Source organism: Pezoporus occidentalis, unplaced genomic scaffold (assembly GCF_034315485.1).
Source record: "Pezoporus occidentalis ecotype Australia unplaced genomic scaffold, CSIRO_AGI_Poc_V1 ctg39, whole genome shotgun sequence".
NCBI classification, from domain to species: Eukaryota; Metazoa; Chordata; class Aves; order Psittaciformes; family Psittacidae; genus Pezoporus; species Pezoporus occidentalis.
In genome coordinates, this window is record NW_026915713.1 from 8,337,648 (window position 1) to 8,359,437 (window position 21,790).

General features: G+C 44.2%; 2 protein-coding genes and 2 long non-coding RNA genes across 10 annotated transcripts in view; 2 read left to right on the forward strand and 2 right to left on the reverse strand.

Annotated features, from left to right (window-relative positions):
• Positions 1-2,977, forward strand: part of FYN (FYN proto-oncogene, Src family tyrosine kinase) — a 144,237-nt gene extending 141,260 nt beyond the window's left edge. For all 3 annotated transcript variants that reach the window (XM_062632500.1, XM_062632502.1, XM_062632501.1), the window contains one exon: positions 1-2,977. In XM_062632500.1, coding sequence (XP_062488484.1) covers positions 1-209 — 209 coding nt within the window. In that variant the 3' untranslated portion in view covers positions 210-2,977.
• LOC134170775 (uncharacterized) overlaps positions 1,539-21,790 on the reverse strand; it is a 20,615-nt gene continuing 363 nt past the window's right edge. Inside the window, exons 3-5 of one of the 2 annotated variants that reach the window (XR_009967365.1) lie at positions 13,125-13,219; positions 6,165-6,226; positions 1,539-1,814 (exon numbers count right to left, since the gene is read on the reverse strand). This is a non-coding gene — a long non-coding RNA (uncharacterized LOC134170775). The remainder of the gene's footprint in view (positions 1,815-6,164; positions 6,227-13,124; positions 13,220-21,790) is intronic. The other variant, XR_009967364.1, reaches the window with a different exon arrangement.
• LOC134170776 (uncharacterized) lies at positions 6,392-9,883 on the reverse strand. Its single transcript, XR_009967366.1, has 2 exons — positions 9,798-9,883; positions 6,392-9,374 (listed from the first exon to the last, which is right to left on the reverse strand). It is a non-coding gene; the product is annotated as an uncharacterized LOC134170776 (long non-coding RNA).
• TRAF3IP2 (TRAF3 interacting protein 2) overlaps positions 9,482-21,790 on the forward strand; it is a 27,279-nt gene continuing 14,970 nt past the window's right edge. The window contains exons 1-3 of one of the 4 annotated variants that reach the window (XM_062632495.1): positions 9,482-9,960; positions 17,687-17,773; positions 18,037-18,789. In XM_062632495.1, coding sequence (XP_062488479.1) covers positions 17,758-17,773; positions 18,037-18,789 — 769 coding nt within the window. In that variant the 5' untranslated portion in view covers positions 9,482-9,960; positions 17,687-17,757. Of the gene's footprint in view, positions 9,961-16,377; positions 16,678-17,686; positions 17,774-18,036; positions 18,790-19,006; positions 21,685-21,790 lie in introns of those variants that run through there. The other 3 variants (XR_009967363.1, XM_062632496.1, XM_062632498.1) reach the window with 3 other exon arrangements.

The following is a 21,790-nucleotide window of genomic DNA, read 5'->3' on the forward strand; positions in this document are numbered from 1 at the left end:
GCATGAATAACCGTGAAGTCTTGGAGCAAGTAGAACGTGGTTATCGGATGCCATGTCCTCAGGACTGTCCTATCTCCTTGCACGAGCTTATGATCCACTGCTGGAAAAAGGACCCAGAGGAGCGTCCAACCTTCGAATATTTGCAGGGTTTCCTTGAAGACTACTTCACCGCAACAGAACCCCAGTACCAGCCCGGTGACAACCTGTAAATCCCCAGTCTCCAGACACTGTCACCAATTACGAGGTGTTTTTCAGCCCTGCCCCGCCTGCCCTTCAGCTTCCAACTCTGTGATCGACTTCTCCAGAGTGCAGCATCTTCCAGCACCACCGTGCACAGTAGGGGCTGAAGCTGGGAACTTCCGCAGCCTTTGCCTATGACCACTTGTCCTAATAATCTGAATGTCCTGAATGAAAAGGAGAAAAACACTTGTTTTTTTTTTTTTAATCAAAGACTCCAAAACTGCATTGTATTGATGTTATGTAAACTGCAAAACCTCTGTTCATTGTAAATAGTAACTCAGTGCCAATAACTGATCCTAGTGCTTTCCTTTTTTTAAAATGCAAATCCTATGTGATTTTAACTAGTCTTCTCCTGATTCAATTAAAAGTATTATTTTCCAGAAGTGGCCTCTTTGTCTAAAACATTTTTTTTCATGTTTTAACAAATAAAAAAATACAATCAGGACAGGTGTTTGGTTTTTTGCTTTTTTATATATAAAATATATATAATATATATACATACCTGTACATACAGTATATGGGTGCTATTGCAGAGGAAATTCATTTGTGATCAAATGAATCCTGCTGCAGCAGTACCCAGAAAGCGATAATTTTACTGCAGACATGAAAACACTGGTGGGATTCTGAAAGCCAGTGATCTAATTTTTGGCTTTTGCCAAGCATGATTTTTTTAAATTGGATTGCACTTTTTGTTTATTATTATGTACCTGTAGATGGTTGTAACTTTGCTCTTTCAGGAATCATGTGCTGTATTTACAGTAATGTTTCCAATGTTTGACAAGTGTGTGATGATTTGTTCTTGAAATTAAAACGAACATATTTAAAGCAAGAAAACTACACCATCACCATTTGAACTGGAAAATCAAAACTGCAAGGACTTCTTGTATCAAAACATGTATACTGAAATGTTTCAAAATGATTTATTAAACAGTGTAACCACATTCAGATGGTCTTAAAATCATAGCATTTTAGCCATGTCCACCTGCTAAACCATTGGTCATGCAACTGGGACTTTTCTGTTTTATGTGTAACATTTTTCCATTGTAAAATAAGTGTGTTAAATGTCCTGTACTGCTAATGAAATTACTTTCTCTATGTCTGCAAGTTCTCCAGTGGAATTACTATGCACTTCTTTACATTTCATGGAGGATGCACAGAACAAAGTATTACCTTTTCAGTTGTCTGTACCAGCCTTGAATTACTTACGTTTAACCAAAAAAAAAAAAAAAAAAAAAAAAAAACCTCCTTTCTATTTCTATTGAGTTTTTAATACTGAGTTTCAAATTTTAAAGTCTTAATTACATTTTGTTATGGTTTATTTGCAAGTTTACATTTTAAAACTGTTTAACTTTCTTAATTTAGTAATTAAAAAAAAAAAGAGCATTTTACATTTGGATAGTTGTTCTTTTGTTTAAACTGTGGAGATAATGGTGGAGAGGAGATAAAAGCTTTTCAAGAAGGGGTGTCATGCCATTTGGAGCACCATTTTTCATAGGAGTATGCAGACCAGTTACCTATGGGACATCATTTTCCAAATTATGAAGTCAATATGTTTTTAAACAGCTGGAGTTCAACTGTAAGGAAGATGGTTGAATGCATCGCTAGTCTCTCATTTCTCTGTTCCACAGTCAGTTTATTCTTTAGTAGTTCTGTTGCATTTAACGTGAATATCTTTACAAGTGCTGCAGGAAAAGATTTTCTATGCCTTGTATTCCTTTATTGCTTTAAAATATTGTGGCTAAGTAAGACTTCCTGACAGCTGGCAATTTTTTTTTAATCATTTAATACCTAGATTGTGAATTCATATTCTGAATACTCACACATTTGCTAAGAAGAACCTTTCTTCCATTCCTGAGAACTGACCCAATAATGAACTGAGATTCAGAGAAAAAATTGTCATCGTTTCAATATTTTATATAGAAAACACTGACTGAGAATCCTCTTGCAAAGGAGGCTTCCACACTTAGCCTTTCTTGAAGTGTGAATTTATATGGCAATGTTCTTGTTACCAGATTTCCATGATAAATTGGTTAACATTTTACATGTAGAGTCTATAAGTAATGTTATGTACATGATATATTCGATGTTTGCTGTACCTGTGGCTGTGGAGTACTGAAGAGGCCATAATTCTTGTTGGACTTTCAGCTTCCTCTTAGTACTTACAAAGCAAATCATGGTCCTCTTTTTCCCACAGCTACCCCCCTGCCTTAAAACATCATCCACTGAACTGAGGACTCCATAGTAACACAGTGAGCTGGCAAAACCGAAATGTCACGTGCTCAGCCTATTGCTCAGTAGCAAAGCCTGGCCATTCCACCAAGTTCCTTAGCAGCCACAGACTTAAGTTCAGTTTCCATCTGCAATGCAGGATGAGCCTAAAACATTAGTTTTGCCTATGTTTCTCATTGGAACTAAGACTCAGATGGGGCATTGTCGGGGTTCTATGGCCTTTATTTCTGATTCTTGGGATTGCTGTTTCCTGTATCGCATTTGGTCTATGAGTACCATGTTGATCTCTGCCACGTTTCTGCCTGCAGCTGGCTTGTGTGCAGACCGATGCCACTGTTGAGTGGTAAATCCAGACTATTTCTCACCGGTAGCTCTTCCGCTTATTTTTCTTAATGTTGGGAGTTTTGTTGTTTGGGTTTTTTAATCTCTCAAATAAAAACATTAGCAAATATTTAAACAAGGTTGTTAGCATTTTTGCTATAAATTAATAAAATCTTTTTCTTAACCACTGTGTATGTGCCACAAATAGCTGTGGTGACTATAAAAGTAGAATTACATGATTAACAATCTCCTGTTTCTTCCTTTTGTTTTTTTAATGTAAGGCTAAATAAATCACATCCAGACAAAAACCACTGTCCAAACGCTCCCCCCACCAGCTGACCTGACTCCCAACTCACCCTTGGTGTGGTGTAGTTCCAGAAAAGGTGACTTTCCAGCAGCTGAAAGGATGCCATGGGGTGACCCAGGCATCTCTAGGCCAAGCTTAATCCTGTACCAGTCCCAGGAAAAACAAGCAGAAATGCAACACTGCTGCGAAAGGGACAGTTTGTAGAATTAATGCTTGTTATCACAGCTCTGTGGGAAGGAAATGATTGACTTGGTGGGTCTTCGAAAAGGACCAAAGCATGTCAAAGACACTAATATGATATTCTTTGGCTTCTGCAAACAGTGCTTGACTTTGTTCTATGTGATGCTCTGGTTTTGATTTAATTACCACTGTAGAAAAGCAAAGCAAATGCAAAACAGAAAAGTTATTAACTTATGAAATTGCACAAATAATCACAAATGGAAAATCTGTCTCCAGTGCAAGTGTCTCTCCTGAAGCCTCTAGACTGGAAAGGACTATCTGCAGACTGAGAACACAGATTGCTAAATGTTTTTGACCCAGCCACATAGCTTCAAGGTGAGTGGGAAGTCGCTCAAAATTATTTTTATATGCCCCATCCTTTTCTCAGATGCTGCAATGAAAAATGCAGTACACTAATGACTGCTACCACATTATACTAAAGGGGCTTAAGGGCCTCACATGAGGCTGAGCCCAAGCATGCAAGAGCTATTAGGAGATACACAGTAGCTCCTCTTCTAATGTGTAGACAGTATTCATTCATCAAAGAAGAATTTTCCCGTCTAATGGGAAATTACCACCAGCAGTGCAGACAAAAGGATATTTATTTTCTCCAATCGTGTCAGCTTGAGGGTCTGTCTGTCTTTCAAGAATAACTGAAGTCTGTTTGTAGCTCAGATATCTCATTGTGTTCTACAGTCTCTGTAAGAAGTGATTATAATTTCCTGTGACTCATACACAGAGAAATTTTATCACTGAAAGGGCTCCCATCAACTGGGGCATCATTCCCTGCCATCTTAACTGAATGAGCCACTTCAATTTTGGATTTTCCAGCACAGACCAAACTAGAACCTGTGCTCTTTCAACAGAAAAGGGAAGGAGGTATCTTGCCAGGACAGCACTGGTGTAGAGTGTTAGTCTCTCCCTCTCAGTGCTTCTGAATTTGCCAGGAGAACTTTTGACACCTAAACCAGATAATGGGGGCTCATTTTGAATGTTAGAGGGGAAATGCTAACTGATCTTAAGTCTGTGAGCTATTTTCTGTCTACTTTTAATACAGCCAGTGTTCTCGTGTGTATATATCTGTATCTCAAAATGCAATTCGCACACAAAGACATTTGTGCCTATACAAGCATCAATCCATTCTTTCTCTGCAGCTGAATGCTTAACAAAAATGTAAGACTGAGACATGAATAGATTAGAGGACAGAATGGTGTTAAGAACAAAAGAGCTTCTCTTTGTTGTGTTGGGGTTTGGGGGTTGTTATTTTTCTGTTGTTCCCTGTCTCCCATTGCCTGTTCCCTGTCTCCCACTGTTCCCAGGCCAGAAGAGGGAGGGTAGCGGCAAGTACTACTGCTGCAGCCTGGTGATGACTTGGGTCCCTGGCTACTGCAAAGAGCAACCTGAAGCTGCTTTGAAAGTCAGGGAGAGAAGACTTGTCTCCCAAGGGCATGGCTGCAGTTTTGGCCCTGTGGTGTGGGCTTGCAGGAAGGCAGAAAGGAATGCCTCCCAAGAAAAACAGGTCATTAGCTGGTAGGCTCTGCATCATGCCGTGCACAGAGAGATCCAAAGGTTGCAGCACCAGCTGTGCCCACAGTGCCCCTGTTTCACTGTGCCCAAGGATTTAGGTGATCAGATTAAAGCAGGCTGGTAAGCAGGAACGACAGTTTATGTTACCAAGTGTAAATATCTTCTCTGTTACAGGGTAGAGGTAAATAGTGTATGTTCAAGATGGGGAAAAAAAGAAATCACGGGACTAGTCTCCTTGTGACTTGGGAAGCAAGTGTTGCATCTGCCTGACCAGGCCAGATGGAAGTTCAATTGTTCAGCTCATTGTTGGGAATAACTCAGCATTAAGCTCTGTAAATAGCTAAAAGGGCAAAGAGCAAAGAAATGAGATTATCCTCCTTCCTCTACAGCCAGACTACAGCTTGCCAAGGGCTCTGGTTTGCTTTTCTGTGCATCAGCATTTGTTGCTGAGTCCCCGCACTTGTGAAGTTTCCCAAGCTCCTTATTGTCACAGCTTCACACAAAATCCCTGAGCCCTGTAATGGATGGATTTTCATCGGAAAAGGAAAAAAGAGAAAAGGATGCAGGGAAGCTTTCTAATCATGTTGTAGCCTTACTCACTGGTCCTGGGGCTCACCTTCATTCCAGAGGCCTATCCAAAAGCCCTGGCACCCCCTATACTTTATTCACTGCCACAGTTCAGGCTGTGGGCTGCCTTCCAGCCCTGCTACACTGCTGGATTTCTCCATCTAGGAGATACACAGGAAGGGTTCCTGATGTTGGAAAAGTTGTGTGGTGGTCCCAGCTAGCTCCCCCTGGCACTGCAGAGTGCCAGGGCCAACTCTGATGCTGGGCCAGGCTCCCAGGGGGAAACAAGGATGCAGAAGGGGCCTCCAGTTTCCCTGGAGGCTCCTTTGGCTCCCACAGACACTGTGATCCTGGCCACTGGCAGCAGCTTGGGCATGACTAGCTGCAGCTGGATATTGGGGTGACTTGGCAGGGGCTGTGTTGATACAGCCCCCAGTCCCCCTGACAATGGAGAAGCAGATGCTAACTCCTCCTCCTAAAAAAGCAGAGGCAAAGAGCCAAATGAGGAACCACTTTGCATCTTGAAGACAGAGGACTAGGTACATTTGATCATATGAGAGCTCAAGTGTTCCCTCAAATTCCCATGTCTCCCAAAAGCAGCACGGCCGCCAGCTGAGCTTTGTACATGACCTCATATACATCCAGCATATAAAGCACATACTGCATACTGAACATTTGCATATGTTACACATCTTTTGTTCCACTTGGGTGGCCTTCTCCTCCCCTTCCCCCTACCTCTCGCCCCATTACTCACCCACACAGCTCCCCTCACGTTATTCTAGACGTGTCATTTCTGAAGGACTACACATCCCGGTCCTGCGGAGAGTGGGGGCTCTGTTAATTGTCAAATGTTGGGTGGGTAATGATCAATGGATGACTAATTGGAAGCAAGAGGGAATGAAATAGGTATTACTTAGCTTCTGCTCTTAATTAAGAGCATGCATAATGCTGTGGGGAAAATCTTAGCAAATGGCAGGAGGGTTTTTGTCATTATGAAAGGTTTAATTAGAAACATTGCACAAGCTAACATCCAGGTACTGTTTTCTTTCCTTTCGGGTGTCTCTCCAAGGCGTGACTGAAAAATGCCAAAGCAAGAGCCTTAAAAAGAAGAAGGAAAAAGTGCAAATTATTTTTTTAGGCATGTGCCTAGCACTCTAAACAGCAAGACATGAAAGAAAGCCCCAGTTTCTCTGCAAAAAGCAGAGAGAAGCAGCAAGGAGCAAGCCAAATCTAGAGGACTGAAGCAAAGTGTCACGTGTGTTAAGCTAAAATGGGATAAATGTTCATTGCAATGTCTCCAGGTTAATTCACAGCACCAATGTTAAAAGTGGAGCAACATGACAGTGCTTTATTTGAACAGTTAATCATTTGGAAGCAAAAACATTTATGATTTAGTTCTCTGAATCTGTAGATGTGGTAGGAAATACAGAAAGCAGCACTTGAAGTTGACATTATCTAGCTAATCAAAAAAGAAATATTACAACTCCTGAAGAACTAGCAACCGCTTTTTATAAGAAGTCTCCATGTTAGTTGCCTTGCCAATGAAAACACTCATCCTGCACTTGAATATTAATCTGTACTTTCTATGATGGGCCAATGTGATGCATCACATTCTGCTTGTAAATAATGTACAGATGAGATGCTAACTTTAAAGAGTTCAGAGCTTGATCCAGATTTCAGTGAAGTCAACATGAAGACCTCAGAAATATAAAACAGGCCTTCATAAAGCAATTAGGATGGCCTCAGTTTTGGGGATGGGAGAGACTTTTGAAATGCTGAAATAAACTTGGATATATGTTCTCCGAGTTTCCTGATCAAAAAAACCAAGTTCATTGATAGCAGTTTCTACAATTTTGTGGAGAGTACTTAGGATTGGACTGGACCCTGTCTGCAAACAGTGCTGCTCACACAGCCAGCAGAGAGTGTCTTTCAAGGTCTTTTTTTTTCCGTTTCTCAGGCTGCTAAGAAAGTACATAAAGCTCAAGTGAGAGGAGCAGACTCAAGCACCTGCTGGTTTCTGGGGTCTGGCAAGTTAAAGAGAGGGGAGAGGCTGGCCCACAGGTGTGATTTCTGGACCTGGAAATGCTCACAAGGCCAGATTTCACAGTGTATTCCTTAGGCATCGTGTCCTTAGGAGGAAGGCTGCTCTGCACTCCTTTCTTTGGGCCACAGATACCCTTCAAATGAAGTTAGGCACGAGTGGTCAGGATGGAAGTAAGCCCACAGGCCTGAATGCTGAGTGAGCTAGCAGGCGCATTTCTGTCAGAGCCACAATCTCCCTCCTCTGGCCAACAGGCAGCCCTCTACAGGGAAGGCAGGTGGCCACTGCTGTATGCTGGGTGTTACAGCCCCATGTTCAGGGTATGACCAATGGATAACAGAAGACTGAGTGTAACTGCTGTTGGCATGGAAGGTCACTCCACTGCGTGAAGGGAGAGATGTTTGCTGGCTACACAGCTCAGCCCTTTACAAACAAACCCCACAAATATGGGTATAGATGCAACATCCCCATGGGATACTCTGTGCACTGAGCTCCCATGCCCAGCTGCAACTGCCCGAACTCCCTGGGGAGCTGATCGACACACTGCAAACACTACATCAGTCCTTCATGTAAGCCCAAGGAAGGTCAGGCACTCCTCAGAGCAGCTCTCCCTCCCTGCTCCCATCCTCTCTACGTTCACCAAGGTCCTGATTTTGGCTCCTGCATGTCCTTGGTCTGCCATTCCCCACTGTGGCACACAGGCTGCAGTGGGGCCGTTGTTGTTTCCAGGCAGGAGGCTGTCAGGGAGGCTGGGGAGCAGGGCAGCAGGCAGAAACAGGTGTTGTGCAGCTCATGGCTCAGGCAGCTCTGTGGAAAACGGGTGTTCATGGTGCAAAACAGGCATGCAGCGGAGCTGCCATGCTTGACTGCAAACCAGAGGGATTAAACCCTCAGCTGACTCAAACAACTGTGGCTGTAATGCAGCCACTCTTGCCGCAAGCATCAACTGCCCGTCATGGCCGGGTCAGGCTGGGACATGTTGACAGAGCAGGGACTGTGTGGGCAGTCTGTGGGCAGGGAAGGACAACTTTGGGATGCACCAAAAGGGAGCCTTGGTGTCCTGATGGCCTGTGCCTCAGTGGGGGAGGAAGGAGGGAGGGAAGGAAGGGGTCAGGATAGCCAGCCGGTGGGTCAGGCTGACATGGGATTTCTCCTGGAGGAAGACAGGCTCAGGCTGCATGGCATCACTGCACTGCTGCCAATACAATCGTATCTAGTGTTTGGCTTAGGGCACATGCTGTTCCAGCCGCTTGAATTTTCCCACCAGAAATGTGGGCAGTCGTTCTTTGGCAAGAGGAAGTGCGTGCCTGGGTCACGGCTTTGCCATGGGGCTGACAGAATGGCAGGTTCCCAGAGAAGGCTGGTCCCAGGGAGGAATGCCAGGCAGGTGACTCCCTCCTCAGACCCTAGTGCCAGGATGCCGGGTCTAGAAGGGTGCAGGAAGGAGAAGTGGTGGCACTGCCCGAGCTCAGAGCTCAGCTATGGCTTGGACATCCTTGTGTGGCCAGGCTGGCCTGTCAGGCATTAAGGCAGTGTGTGACGGCAGCCCATGGAGGATGAAGAGCCATGCACAAGTTGCAGACAAGTCAGACTCCTCGCAGGGTTAAGTGAAGAAAATGTAGGCCAAAGATCAGGAAGAGCTTCTTGGCAGGGAGATGTGCTGAGTGGGGGGTCAGGAGAGCAGTGTAGGCTGGGACACACAGCTGTGTCCAGCGGGCACACGAGGGACTGCTGCTGTGGAGTCTGGCACTGCACCAACAAAGCAGCCACGGCTTTGAACCCCACCACACTGTGCCATCAGCACCAGTGTTACTGAGCCTTCAAGAGCTGTGCACATACGTAAGGGTGTCAGCTTGTAAGAAAAGCGAGTTTCTACTCCTTGGGGGGTGTAGAGAGAAACTTGGAAGTGCCTAGGAGCCTAACCTAAAAGAAAAAAAAAGTCGAGAAAAATCCTTTTTTTTTTGTTGGGGTTTTTTTTTTTTCCATATAGTTCTTATCCCCATCATGTGATTGTCTTCAGTAGTCTGAATCACAGTTGGTTTAACATTTGGCATTGACAGCAAGCGACTGAGGACGAAAGCAAAGGATGACTTTCCCGGCAAGGCGCACTGTTTAGGAATCACACCGGGTTTTCCCTAGAGCTGTTTATCTGGGGGGGCTCACTCAGAGGCAGCCGGGCTTTCTCAGAGAGAGGGAGCGAGGCACACGCAGGCACGTCGAGAGGGTTTTAAGCTTCAAAGTGTCACTCCCCCCCTGAGGCTCCCTCTCCACCGCCGCCACGTTGTGCCGCGCCGTGCCGTGCATGCCTCTTCCACTTCCTGCTGCAGAGCCAGTTCTGCCGCTTACCTGGGAGAGGCAGGGAGGGTGGCGTAAAAGGAAGAGAAAAAACCACCCGGCCGGCTGAGGAAGGAGCCCCCGGCACGCCGAGAGCGCGGCGGCGTGCGCAGGAGGCACTCCAGCCCTCTCGCTTTCCTTGGTCAGCTCAACGTGAGCAGCCCTCGCCCACAAGGTAAGGAGTGTTAGAGATGCTTCCTTTCTCAGCCCCTGTTTGTAATTAGCTGTTGTCCCACTTCTGGCTCTCAGTGGGTATTTTTCCCCCTCAAATTGCTGTCTCACTCGCTTTCTCCCCCTTCTCTCGTGCCATGATAGCCTGAGTTCCAGATGTTTACAACATGTTTCAGCCATTTCATTGAAGTTTTTGTTTGTTTGTTTTTTTTTTAAATCAGGAGGGTTTGGGGATAAACACTGGGAACGGACACGCCTGGTGTCGAAATGTTGTCCTGCCTATTTACATAGCAGGCTGGCAATGCCTGGCAGCCAGGCCTGATCCCGCTCCCGCCCTGCACGGCTGTGCAAGCTCAAGGTGGTTAATTGGCTGACAGCTCTCTTCTTCTGTCCTCTCACTCTCACTCTTTTCCCTCTTGCTCTTCTTCTCCCTCTTGCACTTCTCTTCTTTCCTTTTCTTTCCCTTTTCTTCCCACTCTCCACCTCTCATTCCTCTCCTTTCCCTTTTGTCTTCTCTCCAGCTGCTCCAGGACCGTATAGGACAGACCTAGTGAGGGAGAGGTGGCTGTGAAGTGTGAAGAAACAGGATTGTAGACCCCTTTGGCACAGTTCTGTGTGGCATTGGTATGGAAATAGTGGGTAATTAATTAGGATAAAATCAGCCATATAAAGCCTGCTCCCATTTCACACAGTAGCTGATTGTTTCAGAATGCGACTTTTCTAGGGCTAGCTTTGGCTGAGCAGCTGGGCAGTGAGAACAACAGTGGGCTTACTGGTCTTCGACTGCAACCGGTAACCACCAGACCAGAAATTTCCATTTCCTGGAAGCCCCAGGCCATTCAAGGCCTGACCTAGCCACATCCATGCCATCTCAAGCAGTCAGCAATGTCCTGCCACACAGGACAGGCCTGTGAGTCCCACAGTGGGTGATGCTGAAGACAGGGGTGCAAGGGGCACAGGCAGGAGGGATGGTGCCCTTGTGATCGCTCATCCCTGCCACTGGCTGTTGGGAACATCTGCCAGTTGTGCTGCAGCATGCAGTGCCATCAGCCTCTGAGGCTGGGCTTGCTCTTGCTGAGCACCAACAATGTCTTGAATGCTGTTCTTTATTTATTCTTTCTTTTTTTAATGGGGTTGGGTTTTCTTTTGTCTTTGTAAGGCAGGAAACACGGCATGTGCAATTATGGCATTCATGTCTGTCAGTGCCCTACACCCCCCACAGCAGCTTTTGAAGTTTGGCAGAGGGTACACGTGTGAAACATATATACATTTCTGCACAGTACATGAAAGCAGGCGAGAGAGGCTGTTCTCACGCTGGCAGAGGGAGATACATCAGGTCCCCCAGGCTTCCCCACACCCTCCCACCACCCACATGCCCTGAGAGCAGGGAGTGACGAGGGATGCATCAGCCCCACAAAATACCAGAAGTTCTCATTTATTAGGAATTGGAGGTTCCAATGTAAGGCACAAAGCTATAGGAAAGCAAGCTGGGGAGATTTACGCCCCTCAGTGTGGTCCCCCCTGTCCAGCCCCCTTTATCTAGCTGCAATTTTGTGCCAGGATATTTAGATGTCCCGGAGCCATGCAATATCCCAGTTTGGGGGTTATTCAATGTCTACAGGAGTTTTATAATAATCAGAAATGAGTGGGATGTAATCTCTGGCAAACAAATACATTTTTAAGAATACCTAAAAACATTGCAGACATTTTTGTTTTTCACAAAGATTAGAAAACTGGCAGGAAATGCTGCTTATATATGAGATCCCTGTTTGGGTCCTGCTTAAGGGTGTTGCAATTTTAGTTTCTTACTGCTTATTGCCTAGCATTTCTACTACATGTACATGTCATGGGCAGAGAGAATGAATGGAGCAGCCCTGAGGAGAAGGACTTGGGGACATTGATTGACAAGAAGCAGTGTGCACTCGCAGCCCAGAAAGCCAACCATATCCTGGGTTGCATCAAAAGCAGTGTGACCAGCAGGTCAAGAGAGGTGATTCTTCCCCTGTACTCCGTTCTCATGAGACCCTACCTGTGGTACTGCATTCAACTTTGAGCTGCCAACACAAGTGGGATGTGGAACTGCTTGAGGGAGTGCAAAGTAGGCCATGAAGATGCTCCGAGGGCTGGAGCACCTCTCCTATGAAGACAGGCTGAGAGAGCTGGGCTTGTTCAGCCTGAAGGAAAGAAGGCTCCAGGGAGACCTTAGAGCAGCTTCCAGTACCTGAAGGGGGCCTGCAAGAAAACTGGAGAGGGACTTTTAGCAACAGCATGTAGTGACAAGACAAGGGATTGTGGCTTTAAACTGAAAAGAGGGTAGAATGAGATTAGACATTACAAATAAATTCTTTACAGTGAGAGTGGTGAGGCACTGTCAAAGGTTGCCCAGAGAATCTGTGGCTGCCCCATTCCCATCAGTGTTCAAGGCAAGGTTGGATGGGGCTTTGAGCAACCTGGTCTAGTGGAAGGTGCCCCTGCCCATGGCAGGGGGGTTGGAACTAAATGGTCTTGAAGGTTTCTTCCCACTCTAACCATTCTGTGATTCTGTGAAATCAAAGTCTACACTAAAAAGGCAGAAAAATATCAGGTCTACACCAGCCTTTGCACCATGGATTGCCCAGTGAGCAACATGAAAGCTGCAAAAGGGAATGTGATGTTTGCCATGCAGGGAGGGTTGTAAGGATGTTCTCCTGTTTTCCTGGCATATGTAGACCTTCATGCCATGAATGTAGAAACTATGTAAGAGCAACCATATTACCACTGTTGAAATGTTGTTTTCATGTTCTTTTTCTACTTTTACCAGAAGTCATAAAAATAAACATTACCTGCCCTAGAGGGCTTAAAATCTGGGCCAGGAATGTGACACATTGCCTTAGTCTTCACTGAAGAAGGTACCCAAAGGAGAGGATGTGCCTCTGTGATGACAGCAGCCAAAATTCTTCGTGGTGAAGTGTGAAACTCTGGCGCTTGGATTTCCTTGTCTGTTTATTTAGGTTATAGAATCATAGAATCGTTAGGGTTGGAAAGGACCTTAAGATCATCTAGTTCCCAAAGCAGTTCCAATATATGCACTTGCTCTTCCTAAAAGGATTTATCTCTGAGTTTTTTTTAAGAAAGCTATGTCCAGTGTTTCTGTAGAAAAAGTTGCACTTAAAGTAAGAGTACTTACACACACTTATCTGACCCCATGGCACCAGCATTTGTTGCAATCTCAATGTATGCATCCTCATGGCAGCTTTCAAATTCTGCATCTATGTACTCCTATCCTGCAGACAGATATCAGCAGCATCAGGGAGCTTAAAGGACTCATCCAAATTACACAGGAATTATTTGGAAATCAAGAAATCCCTGTTCAGCCCCACCTTTTGTGATCCCAGCTTTGCCTTGATCTATACCTGTGCCATTTCAGAAATGCTTTGAGTGATGAATAAAAAGCCCTTCCCTTGCACCACAGAAGGTGAGATTTCTTTTTCATCCTAGTATTTTCTTTTTTAACAATGTAGACAAATATAACCTTGATCAAAAGAGAAGAGATACTTTCTCCCTCTCCAGAAAAGACAGGAAGCACAGCTATGCTAGTGTTGCAGAGACTCTTCTGTTTCCTCATGACAGAAGTTTTCTAATCAAAAGCAGATAGATGGTTAGTTGTGTGCTTTGGGACAGTGCATCCTGACAAGTCTTTGTGCTGGGAAACAGATGAAATACCCAACAGATTTTGCAATCAGCCACGAGAAAACTGGACAGATGAGCCTGAGCCTAACACCCTTCCTCTCCCTGGTCAGCCTCTTGCCTCCATCACATGTTTTTAGGAGATTTGGCCCTTGCTTCAAACCTTCAAACTTGGGTGCTCAAGCTTATCTCTACCAACCTGCAGAGAAATTTGTTCTCCTTTTATGCTCTCCCAGGAGTGGTGAGCCTCCCACCCAGCAGCAGTAGTGGATGAACCTCTCCAGCTGTAGGAATGCTCACAAGGGACCTGGGATGAAGTTTCTTCCCAGGAGCTTGAGTCACTGAGCACCCACCCAGAAAGGTTATTTTGCTACGTTAATGCACATTGCAGAACTGGATGCATGAGCACAGGAAGGAAGAGATGGAGAAAGCGTGGTTTACGGAGTTCCCTCAACATTTTTGAGAGCAGTCCAGGCCTGGCTACTCTGTCCTTTTAAGAAGGGCCTCCACTTTATTACAAGCAGGAATATATTCAACAGCTCCAGCTGGTTATCACCAATCTCCTACATAGTCATAGGTGCAGAGGGGATATTAAATTCTTGAAGCTTTCTGGCAATATCATGATCTGACTTGAAGCTGCAGTACCTTTGGAAATGAGATTGGGCACATTCTACATTCTCCAGCAGTCTCTGTGCCAGAAAAGGGATCAGGCTACAGGTTTCTAAGGGTATTTCAATATGCTGAAGCATTCCTTTACCCTAATTCTTCAACACGGGTGATCTAAGTGAATGATTTTTCTGTCCTGTGAATAACTGTATTTGCAAGATAAGCTAACTATAAAAGTCAAAGGAAACCTAATGAAACTGTAGCATGAGGCAATGTAAAATAACAGTATAATGGGCTCAGCACTGCATCTTTTTCCAAAAGCCTGTTTCAGCAGAGCAGAAACAACATCCTGAAGCACTGCTTTTGGAGGAGGATGTTTCTGAATCATCTGTAAAATTTCCAAAGCAGTGTGGGGATTTCTGTCGGGAATTCCCATCCACATACCATTCCCGGCGTTGCTCAAAAAGTGTTCAGCATGTCCTGGGGTTAATTTATCCTCAGGGCCATATCTACCTACAGAGCTCTGCTGTTTTAACAACTTCTCTCTCCAACCAGAGCTACTGAGGGAGGAGGAGGATGAAGGCACTTTTCCTCCTTTTTAATGATGTGTCTGTTTTAACACCAAAGCCGTCAGCCCCTCAGTGCCTCCTACCTCAGCCCCACAGGAGCAAGGGCTGTGCATGAGTATCAAAACTCAGCTTTCATGCTCAGCTATCCTGCAAATTCATATTAAAAAGCCCTAGAGGCTTTTGCAGGTAAAAGCACAAGTGCTGGAGTCAGATCTCTCTTCTGTCTGACTAAATTATTTTTACTCAGATCTTTGGATTCTTTTGGAATTTTCAGAATGTTTAGCTCATGTTACACAGGAAAGAAATAAGGCTGTCATTTAAATATTGATTTCAGTATTAAAGAAGCATTCATCCACTCAGAGGACTAAACTAGTAGGAAAGACATGTTAAACTATTCTGAAGAGTTTAGTAGCTGATAATTTGAAATACAGTTTAATAAGGTCTTAATATCCCTCCTCCAAAAGGCAGAGTAAATACAATGAATGACAAACTTGAAGAAAACAAGTCTGAGTTTTTTCTGCCCAGGTTGTGCCTCTCATTAGGTTCACAGTCTGTGCATGATCCGTTTCACAGACAGACAGATGTCAGCAATGGAACTGAAAAAAAAAAAAGACAAAAAACTTTGGAGGTTGTAGCCTCCAAAGGAGTTTATTAACTTCCAAATCCCATCTGACACCCAATCTAAAAACTACTGAAGTCATTAGGGAGATTTCCATTTACTTCACTGAGCTCTGGACTGAGTTCTCAATTTCTCCACAGAAATCTGTTCTTGTCATGTGCTGAACTAAAGGCTGTTGAATATAGTAGATCTGAATTCAAAGTGTTATTTAGCATTTTGATCACTACTTCAGAGACCACCAAAGAAGCATCCTAGTGTATGAGGCATTGTAAATTCATTTCTGAAAAGCCATGTTTGGATATTTGCTGAGGATTATATCTAATGAGAGGGATGCTCAGACAACAAGTGTGGCTAAAGAGGTAGAGCTGTGTGCCTCTACCCCACAGCTGAGCTTGTGCTTTGTGAATGCCAGGGTGAATTTTGCTCAAGGAGCCAGTTCACTGGAGGTGCTCAGCAAGGAGAATAAGAGTTTGCAATGTGATTTGAGCTGCTCCAGTGTGAGTCATTCAGTTTATGAGCTAATGGACAAGCTAATCCACAAGTTGAAGCACATCTGAGCTGGCACTTTGTGTCCAGATGAGCCAAGGGTCAGGTTTACAAAGCTATTGAGATGAGACAGAGGCAGATGCCTTGCAGGGAGTTTGACACGTAACCCTACAGATGCTCCTCTTAAGTCTGGCTGGGGACCACTCAGCAACTTTGCACCGATTTGTGTAAATCTGATTTTACACTGTGTTGTGTTGCACTGGTGAGTGACCACCACAAGGCAGCCACCATTTAATTTAAACTGCCATCTGACCAAAGGTCCCAGGTAAGGAATGGTTTGCCAATGCTGCACACAACAGCACGGCACAAGTCCCTGTCACAGTCCTGTGCTCATTATGAGAGCTCAAGGTTTTCCCTTTCCCAGCACAGCACTTATGACTGTTAGTGAACCGTGACTCAGCTAGCAGGCCGACTTTAGTGACGTGGCATAGAGGAAAAAGGATGAAAACTGCAGGGAGAGGTGTGTGATGGTGGTGAGCTGGATGTCAGGATTTCAAGCATGGGTGCTTGTATCGGAAGGAGCTGATTGGGCACCAGACCCAGTGCTCTGATGCAGGGGGGCTGCAGCTGTCAGAGGAGCAGCATGGTCACTGTGTTGATGCAACTAATAGCAGCTCTGGGGACTTGCCTACATGGGAAAATTTACTAGCATAATTATCCCACTGTAATTATCGCGGGATAAGTCTCCCTGCGAACGTGCTTATTATAACATGGGGTATGTATGAATATATGGTAAATCTTCTGCATAGATGAGTTTTAAGTTACACAGAGGAGGAATATTTACATTGCAGCCCAGCAGCAAAGAAGTTTTTATCCTGCTTCCCATCAGATGCTTCACGCAGAATTTTCTATGCCAGAGATAGTTTCAGGAGGAAATATATGTCATTTTATCTGATCAGCATGACTGTAAAGCCTCACTCTTGCCCTATAGCACAGGGCACATCATTTGCTTTTACGGACTTGCTGTGAGAGCCAGGGTGAAGGTTGAGACACTGCCTTATACTTTTCTGTGATCTTGTTCAACTGCTTTTAATACTGTGGTCATTTGAATGTGTTCTTCATTTGACTTTTCTGTTCAAGCTACTGTGACTGAAGTTGGGAGAAATCCTTGGGTTACTAAAAGTTCCTCAAATGTGTTGTCATTTTGTTTTTTTTTACCAGGCTTTCAAGCCAGATTCTGTTGCCAATGGTCATTCCCATTGCTTGAGTGCTTATTCCATTCTTTGCTAATAACTCTCCTGATGGTGATTTTAGCTTCTCCAGTGTGATAGAAGAAAAATGGCTCAAGCATGAAGTGGTTTGATAAAATAAGCAGCAACTCTTGGGAACAAGCTTTGGAGTGAAATGACTCAGCTGGGTATGTGGTAAAGTTTAGAGCTGAAGCATCAATGTGAAGCTATTATTAGAAGGTCTGGAGTAGAAGAGTTGCAAATGATTACATTTCCTGGAATATGCCAGAGCCAAACCTCCAGAACTAAATAGCCTGCTCTTTTGTCAGGTGCAGAAATTACCTCTGAGAGACAGTTCATGTGCTTTTCCCCCTCCAGTCTCAACAGGAACACTTAAGTTCCAGAAATCCCATAAAAGCATCTGTTTTGCGCAATGCGATTTCCAGAACTTTTGACTGGTATTTCTTTTCCAGTCTTTGAGATGGAGTTATTTTAGGATTATTGCCTATGTGAAACTGTACCATGTTCACAATAGTTGTTTCTCTTGTTTTCCAGTTTGCTGGAAAATCCTGGCATTGCAGTAAGGCAGCTGACTCTCATTTCTGGTGTGACTACAAAACTTGGAAATGGCCTCTGTGGCAGGTTAGTCCAAAATGTAACTCTGTGCTAGCCACACTCCATCTAACCCTCTATTCTCTTGCTTTGCCAAAATTCAAACAGACCTTTTTTGTTGCTTTCTTCCTGTCTTTTTAAAAACCACAAAAATACAAAGAATACATATTGGAAGGAATATAAGGAATACGTACTGGTCTACGGTATTCCATCTTAAAGTCGCTGAGTGAGGACTAATGACAGGCATTTGTCTGTATGGCTGTACATCTACAGTGTTTCTTCTACTTTTTCAGGCACTTCTGTGGGTCAGAGCATACCGGTTGAAATAGATGAATCCATGCCATGGTCCCCATTTCCCAAACATATCTTGGAAAAGGCTTTGCAGTCTTCTGGAGAGGATACGAAGGATGAGGAATCCCCGAGACTGTGTGTCGCTCAAACACCTGAGCCTGCGGCAAATGCATCATGCCTCTGCAGAGCACCAGCAGATCATCAGTCAGTGCCATCCACAGAGCCAGACAGCAGCCTGTGGTCCAGATACAGTGATCCTGATGTAGGTGGGCACTTCAGCAGAAGTGAATCAATAGCTGGAGTCGTTGCCTCCAAGATGCATCTTGTACCTATGGACAAATCAGGCGTGCAGCCAAGATCACAGCTTTCAGCTGACACTGGACACAATTCCAGTAAATCAGAGCAAAGCTTGTCTGATGCTCCTGAGGACTCACTGGAGGAGAGTAGCCAATGGAGTTCACGGTCACAGCAACACTCAGGAAACAGACCCCCAGCAGAGTTGGGGACTGTGGACACAGGGTACAACTCCCAGTCACAAGATGTCATGGGCATCAGGCACCTGGATCCCCCTTTACCACTGGTGTCCATGCTGAACCCCCAGGACCTTCCAGGACCACTGATCTCCAGAGTGTTTTTTGGACCTGAGCATCAGCAGTGCCCTATGTGCCAGCACTTGCCCCATCCCAGCGCCTCCTCACAAGCTCATGGAGGCTTTGAGCACCGCTGCCTGGCAAAGCAGCACCCCCAGGGCCCATGTGAGTAGCACCACTCATCCCACCAGAGGTTTTCAGTCGTATCACAGCTATCATTCACCAAGCTGGTGTTTTCCTACTGTACTTAATGGCAATGCGTGGCATGTAATTATTAACCTTTTTAAACATCTATTTGCAGTCCATTTTGTATTTCCAGATTTTCAGGTTATTCAGCTGGACTCTCTGAGGCAGAACCTCTGAGCTAGATAAAAAGTTAAAGAGGTCACAGTTGCTCATCAAATGAAGGTTAATGATTTTGCCTAGAAACTGGCCTTTGTCGGTCACACTGAGCATAACCAGTCTTCTCCCTGCTGTTATTTCATATTCTAGTCATTTCCTTCCTCCTTGCATCAGTCATTCAGCAGCCTCTTATACCAACCTAATTCCTGTTGTTTTCATAGATTTCCTTGCTCCTACTTGGATCCCCAAAGTTGAGAATTTCCTGCCAGGATCAGGATGGGAGGTTACCCTTGATCTCTGTAAATAGTGTCGCCTAGCATTATGACCAAATTCACCCATGTGTTTTATCTCTATGTGAAAAGAACGTGACATCCATCATCCTCTTTTTTTTTCTGTTGTCAGCTGAAATGAAAGCTCATTACTTAAAATGGAGCCCTCTCAGCTGCTGGTGATTGTATTAGTGAATGCTGATGTGACTGTCAATATGGGTGTTTTGGCTCTTGGAGACTACAACACAGTTTACAGCCTGCTATTAATTAGTATTCCTTTTCAGTCTCGGAGATTTTTATCTATTATGAAGTGAGCTTTGAACATTTAACAGCAATATCATTGTTTTAATATAATTTATATTACATTATACTCGTGAGACCCCGTCCCATTTTGGGCTGGCTTTGTAATGAAAAACTGTAGGCCTGTTCTGATAACCTTTTTTTTAATAACCTTTTTTTTTTTTTAAACCTCCTGTTGACTCCATAGCATTTATATTACATCCGTTTAAGGAGTTTTGTTATTCCAGCAATGTGCTATAATTAGGTATATGAAAGACAGAGGGTATCAGAGCCTCAGTTTTCACCACTGATCTTGGGACTTCATAAAGGGGCTACAGATGGACTTTTCATCAATGTCTACAGCTGAACATTTGCAAAATGTCCTCTGCTTTTCTTTTTGTACCTTCTTTCAGTTCAGCTTTAAGCAGACAAAAAGCTGGTTGCACAACACCCTGCAGTATTTACCTCCATTTACCTCCTCCACAAGCGGACATCGTGAGAAGTAGGACATTTACTGAATGAGGCCATTTTGTTTTTAAGCAGGAACTCTGAAAGGCTTTCTTTAGAAAAAAAAATCACTACCGTTTCAAACATATCCAGAGGGCAAAAGAAGAAAATAAACTCAGATGGCTGGAGCAGATTTGGTCAGGACCAAGAAGCTGGCAACTGTACTCCTGTTTCTCTCATGCCTGGTACAGCGTAAATCACCTCCTGACAGCTCCTTGCATTTCAGATAATTGTTGGGCAGTGGCAACCCACAACAAAGCTCTGCAGTTTGTATGTTGCAACATGCCTCTCCCGGGGAATAGCAATTGTGCCCGTAGGCCCTAAGCTGGGTCCGGACACCTGTTATTTGAGATACAACAGCAAAAATGCTTCTAAAAGTCAAAGAAATCCTTGCAGCAATGCTATATGCCCAGAGACCATTATTTCAGATATTTATATATGAAAGCTGTTGGTGTGATCGAGCATGCACCCTTGGCTTTGCTGTGCTTCTTCACAGCAGTGGTTGCATCCATTAAAATACTGTATTATCTGATAGATTCAAAGGAAGCTGAGGAAACACTGGCCTAAAAACCTGTAAACCGAACTGAATTCCCAGAGCCACACCACATTTCCTAGAGCTGCTTATGAGAAACCCATGAGGAGACCATATTTACTTTCAATTTTGTTCTCCCATCTTCTTTCATAGAATCCTAGAATAGTTAGGGATGGAAATGACCTTAAGATCATCTAGTTCCAACCCACCCTGTCCTGTTGCATATAGTTAAGAGGGGAAGCAGGAAAATCTCTTAAAACAATGTCAACAAATGTGAGTCTCAAATGTTACTACAGACTCACAATTTCATCAGGAATCTCTTTGCAGTTGTGGGGTTGGGTTATTTTGAAGTATTTGCTCCTGGAATTGGACTATTTCATCAAAGCTTTGTTTTCTTTCCTTTTTTTTTTTTTTCCTCCCCTTTTAAAAAACAATCTAGTCCTCATGGCTGCTAGGGAAATGAAAGCATGACCACAAAATAACTAAAAGGATTTAAAAAAACAGGCAGGGACTGGGGAGGGAAAAGCGTTTGAGTACTGCAGCTTTCAGAGCCAGCTCATAACACCATCATCATGCAGTGCTAATAAGCCTTGCCAGGCTGGACTTTGATCTGTGCACAGCAGCTTGAGAGTGCACAGAGCTGCTGCCTAATGAAAACTGCACACAGAAAGACGGGGGGGTGGTGGGGAGAGAAAAAGTAGTTTTCCCCTTTTGGGGAAAGAAACAGCTTACATCGCTTTCAGTTTATGCCAACAGTTCCACTGTATGTTAGTTATTAAAGAGCATTACGTGTGTGTGGCCAACAACAGTAAGGTTTTTCAGAATTACTTGAGCAAAATTATTACTTTGGGTTTTCCCTGCAGCTTCCTGGATGGCAACAGGAGCAGCAGCAAGGCTTTAAAAGGTCACTTAGGCAGAAAATTCATACAGGGTGAAGTAACAAACCAAGAGATTATTTTTTTGCTTTTCATTTACAATAATCACAGCCTGTTTAGCTTTAGTGTTGCAAACTGATTTGTTCCAGGATTTTGCATCTGCTTTCATGAGAATGTTGGGATGATTCATTTCCACAAGTTATTGCCAAAAAGAAATTAAAAAAAAATAAAAATAACCAAAGAACACTGAGGCATGGTAAGTGCAGGAACAAAGCAGCCGTGAGTGTTTAACTGTCAGTTGTCCCAGCAGCCTAGCTAAGGGTGGGGATCTGAACCTTGCGAAATGGGAAGTGGAAACTTCA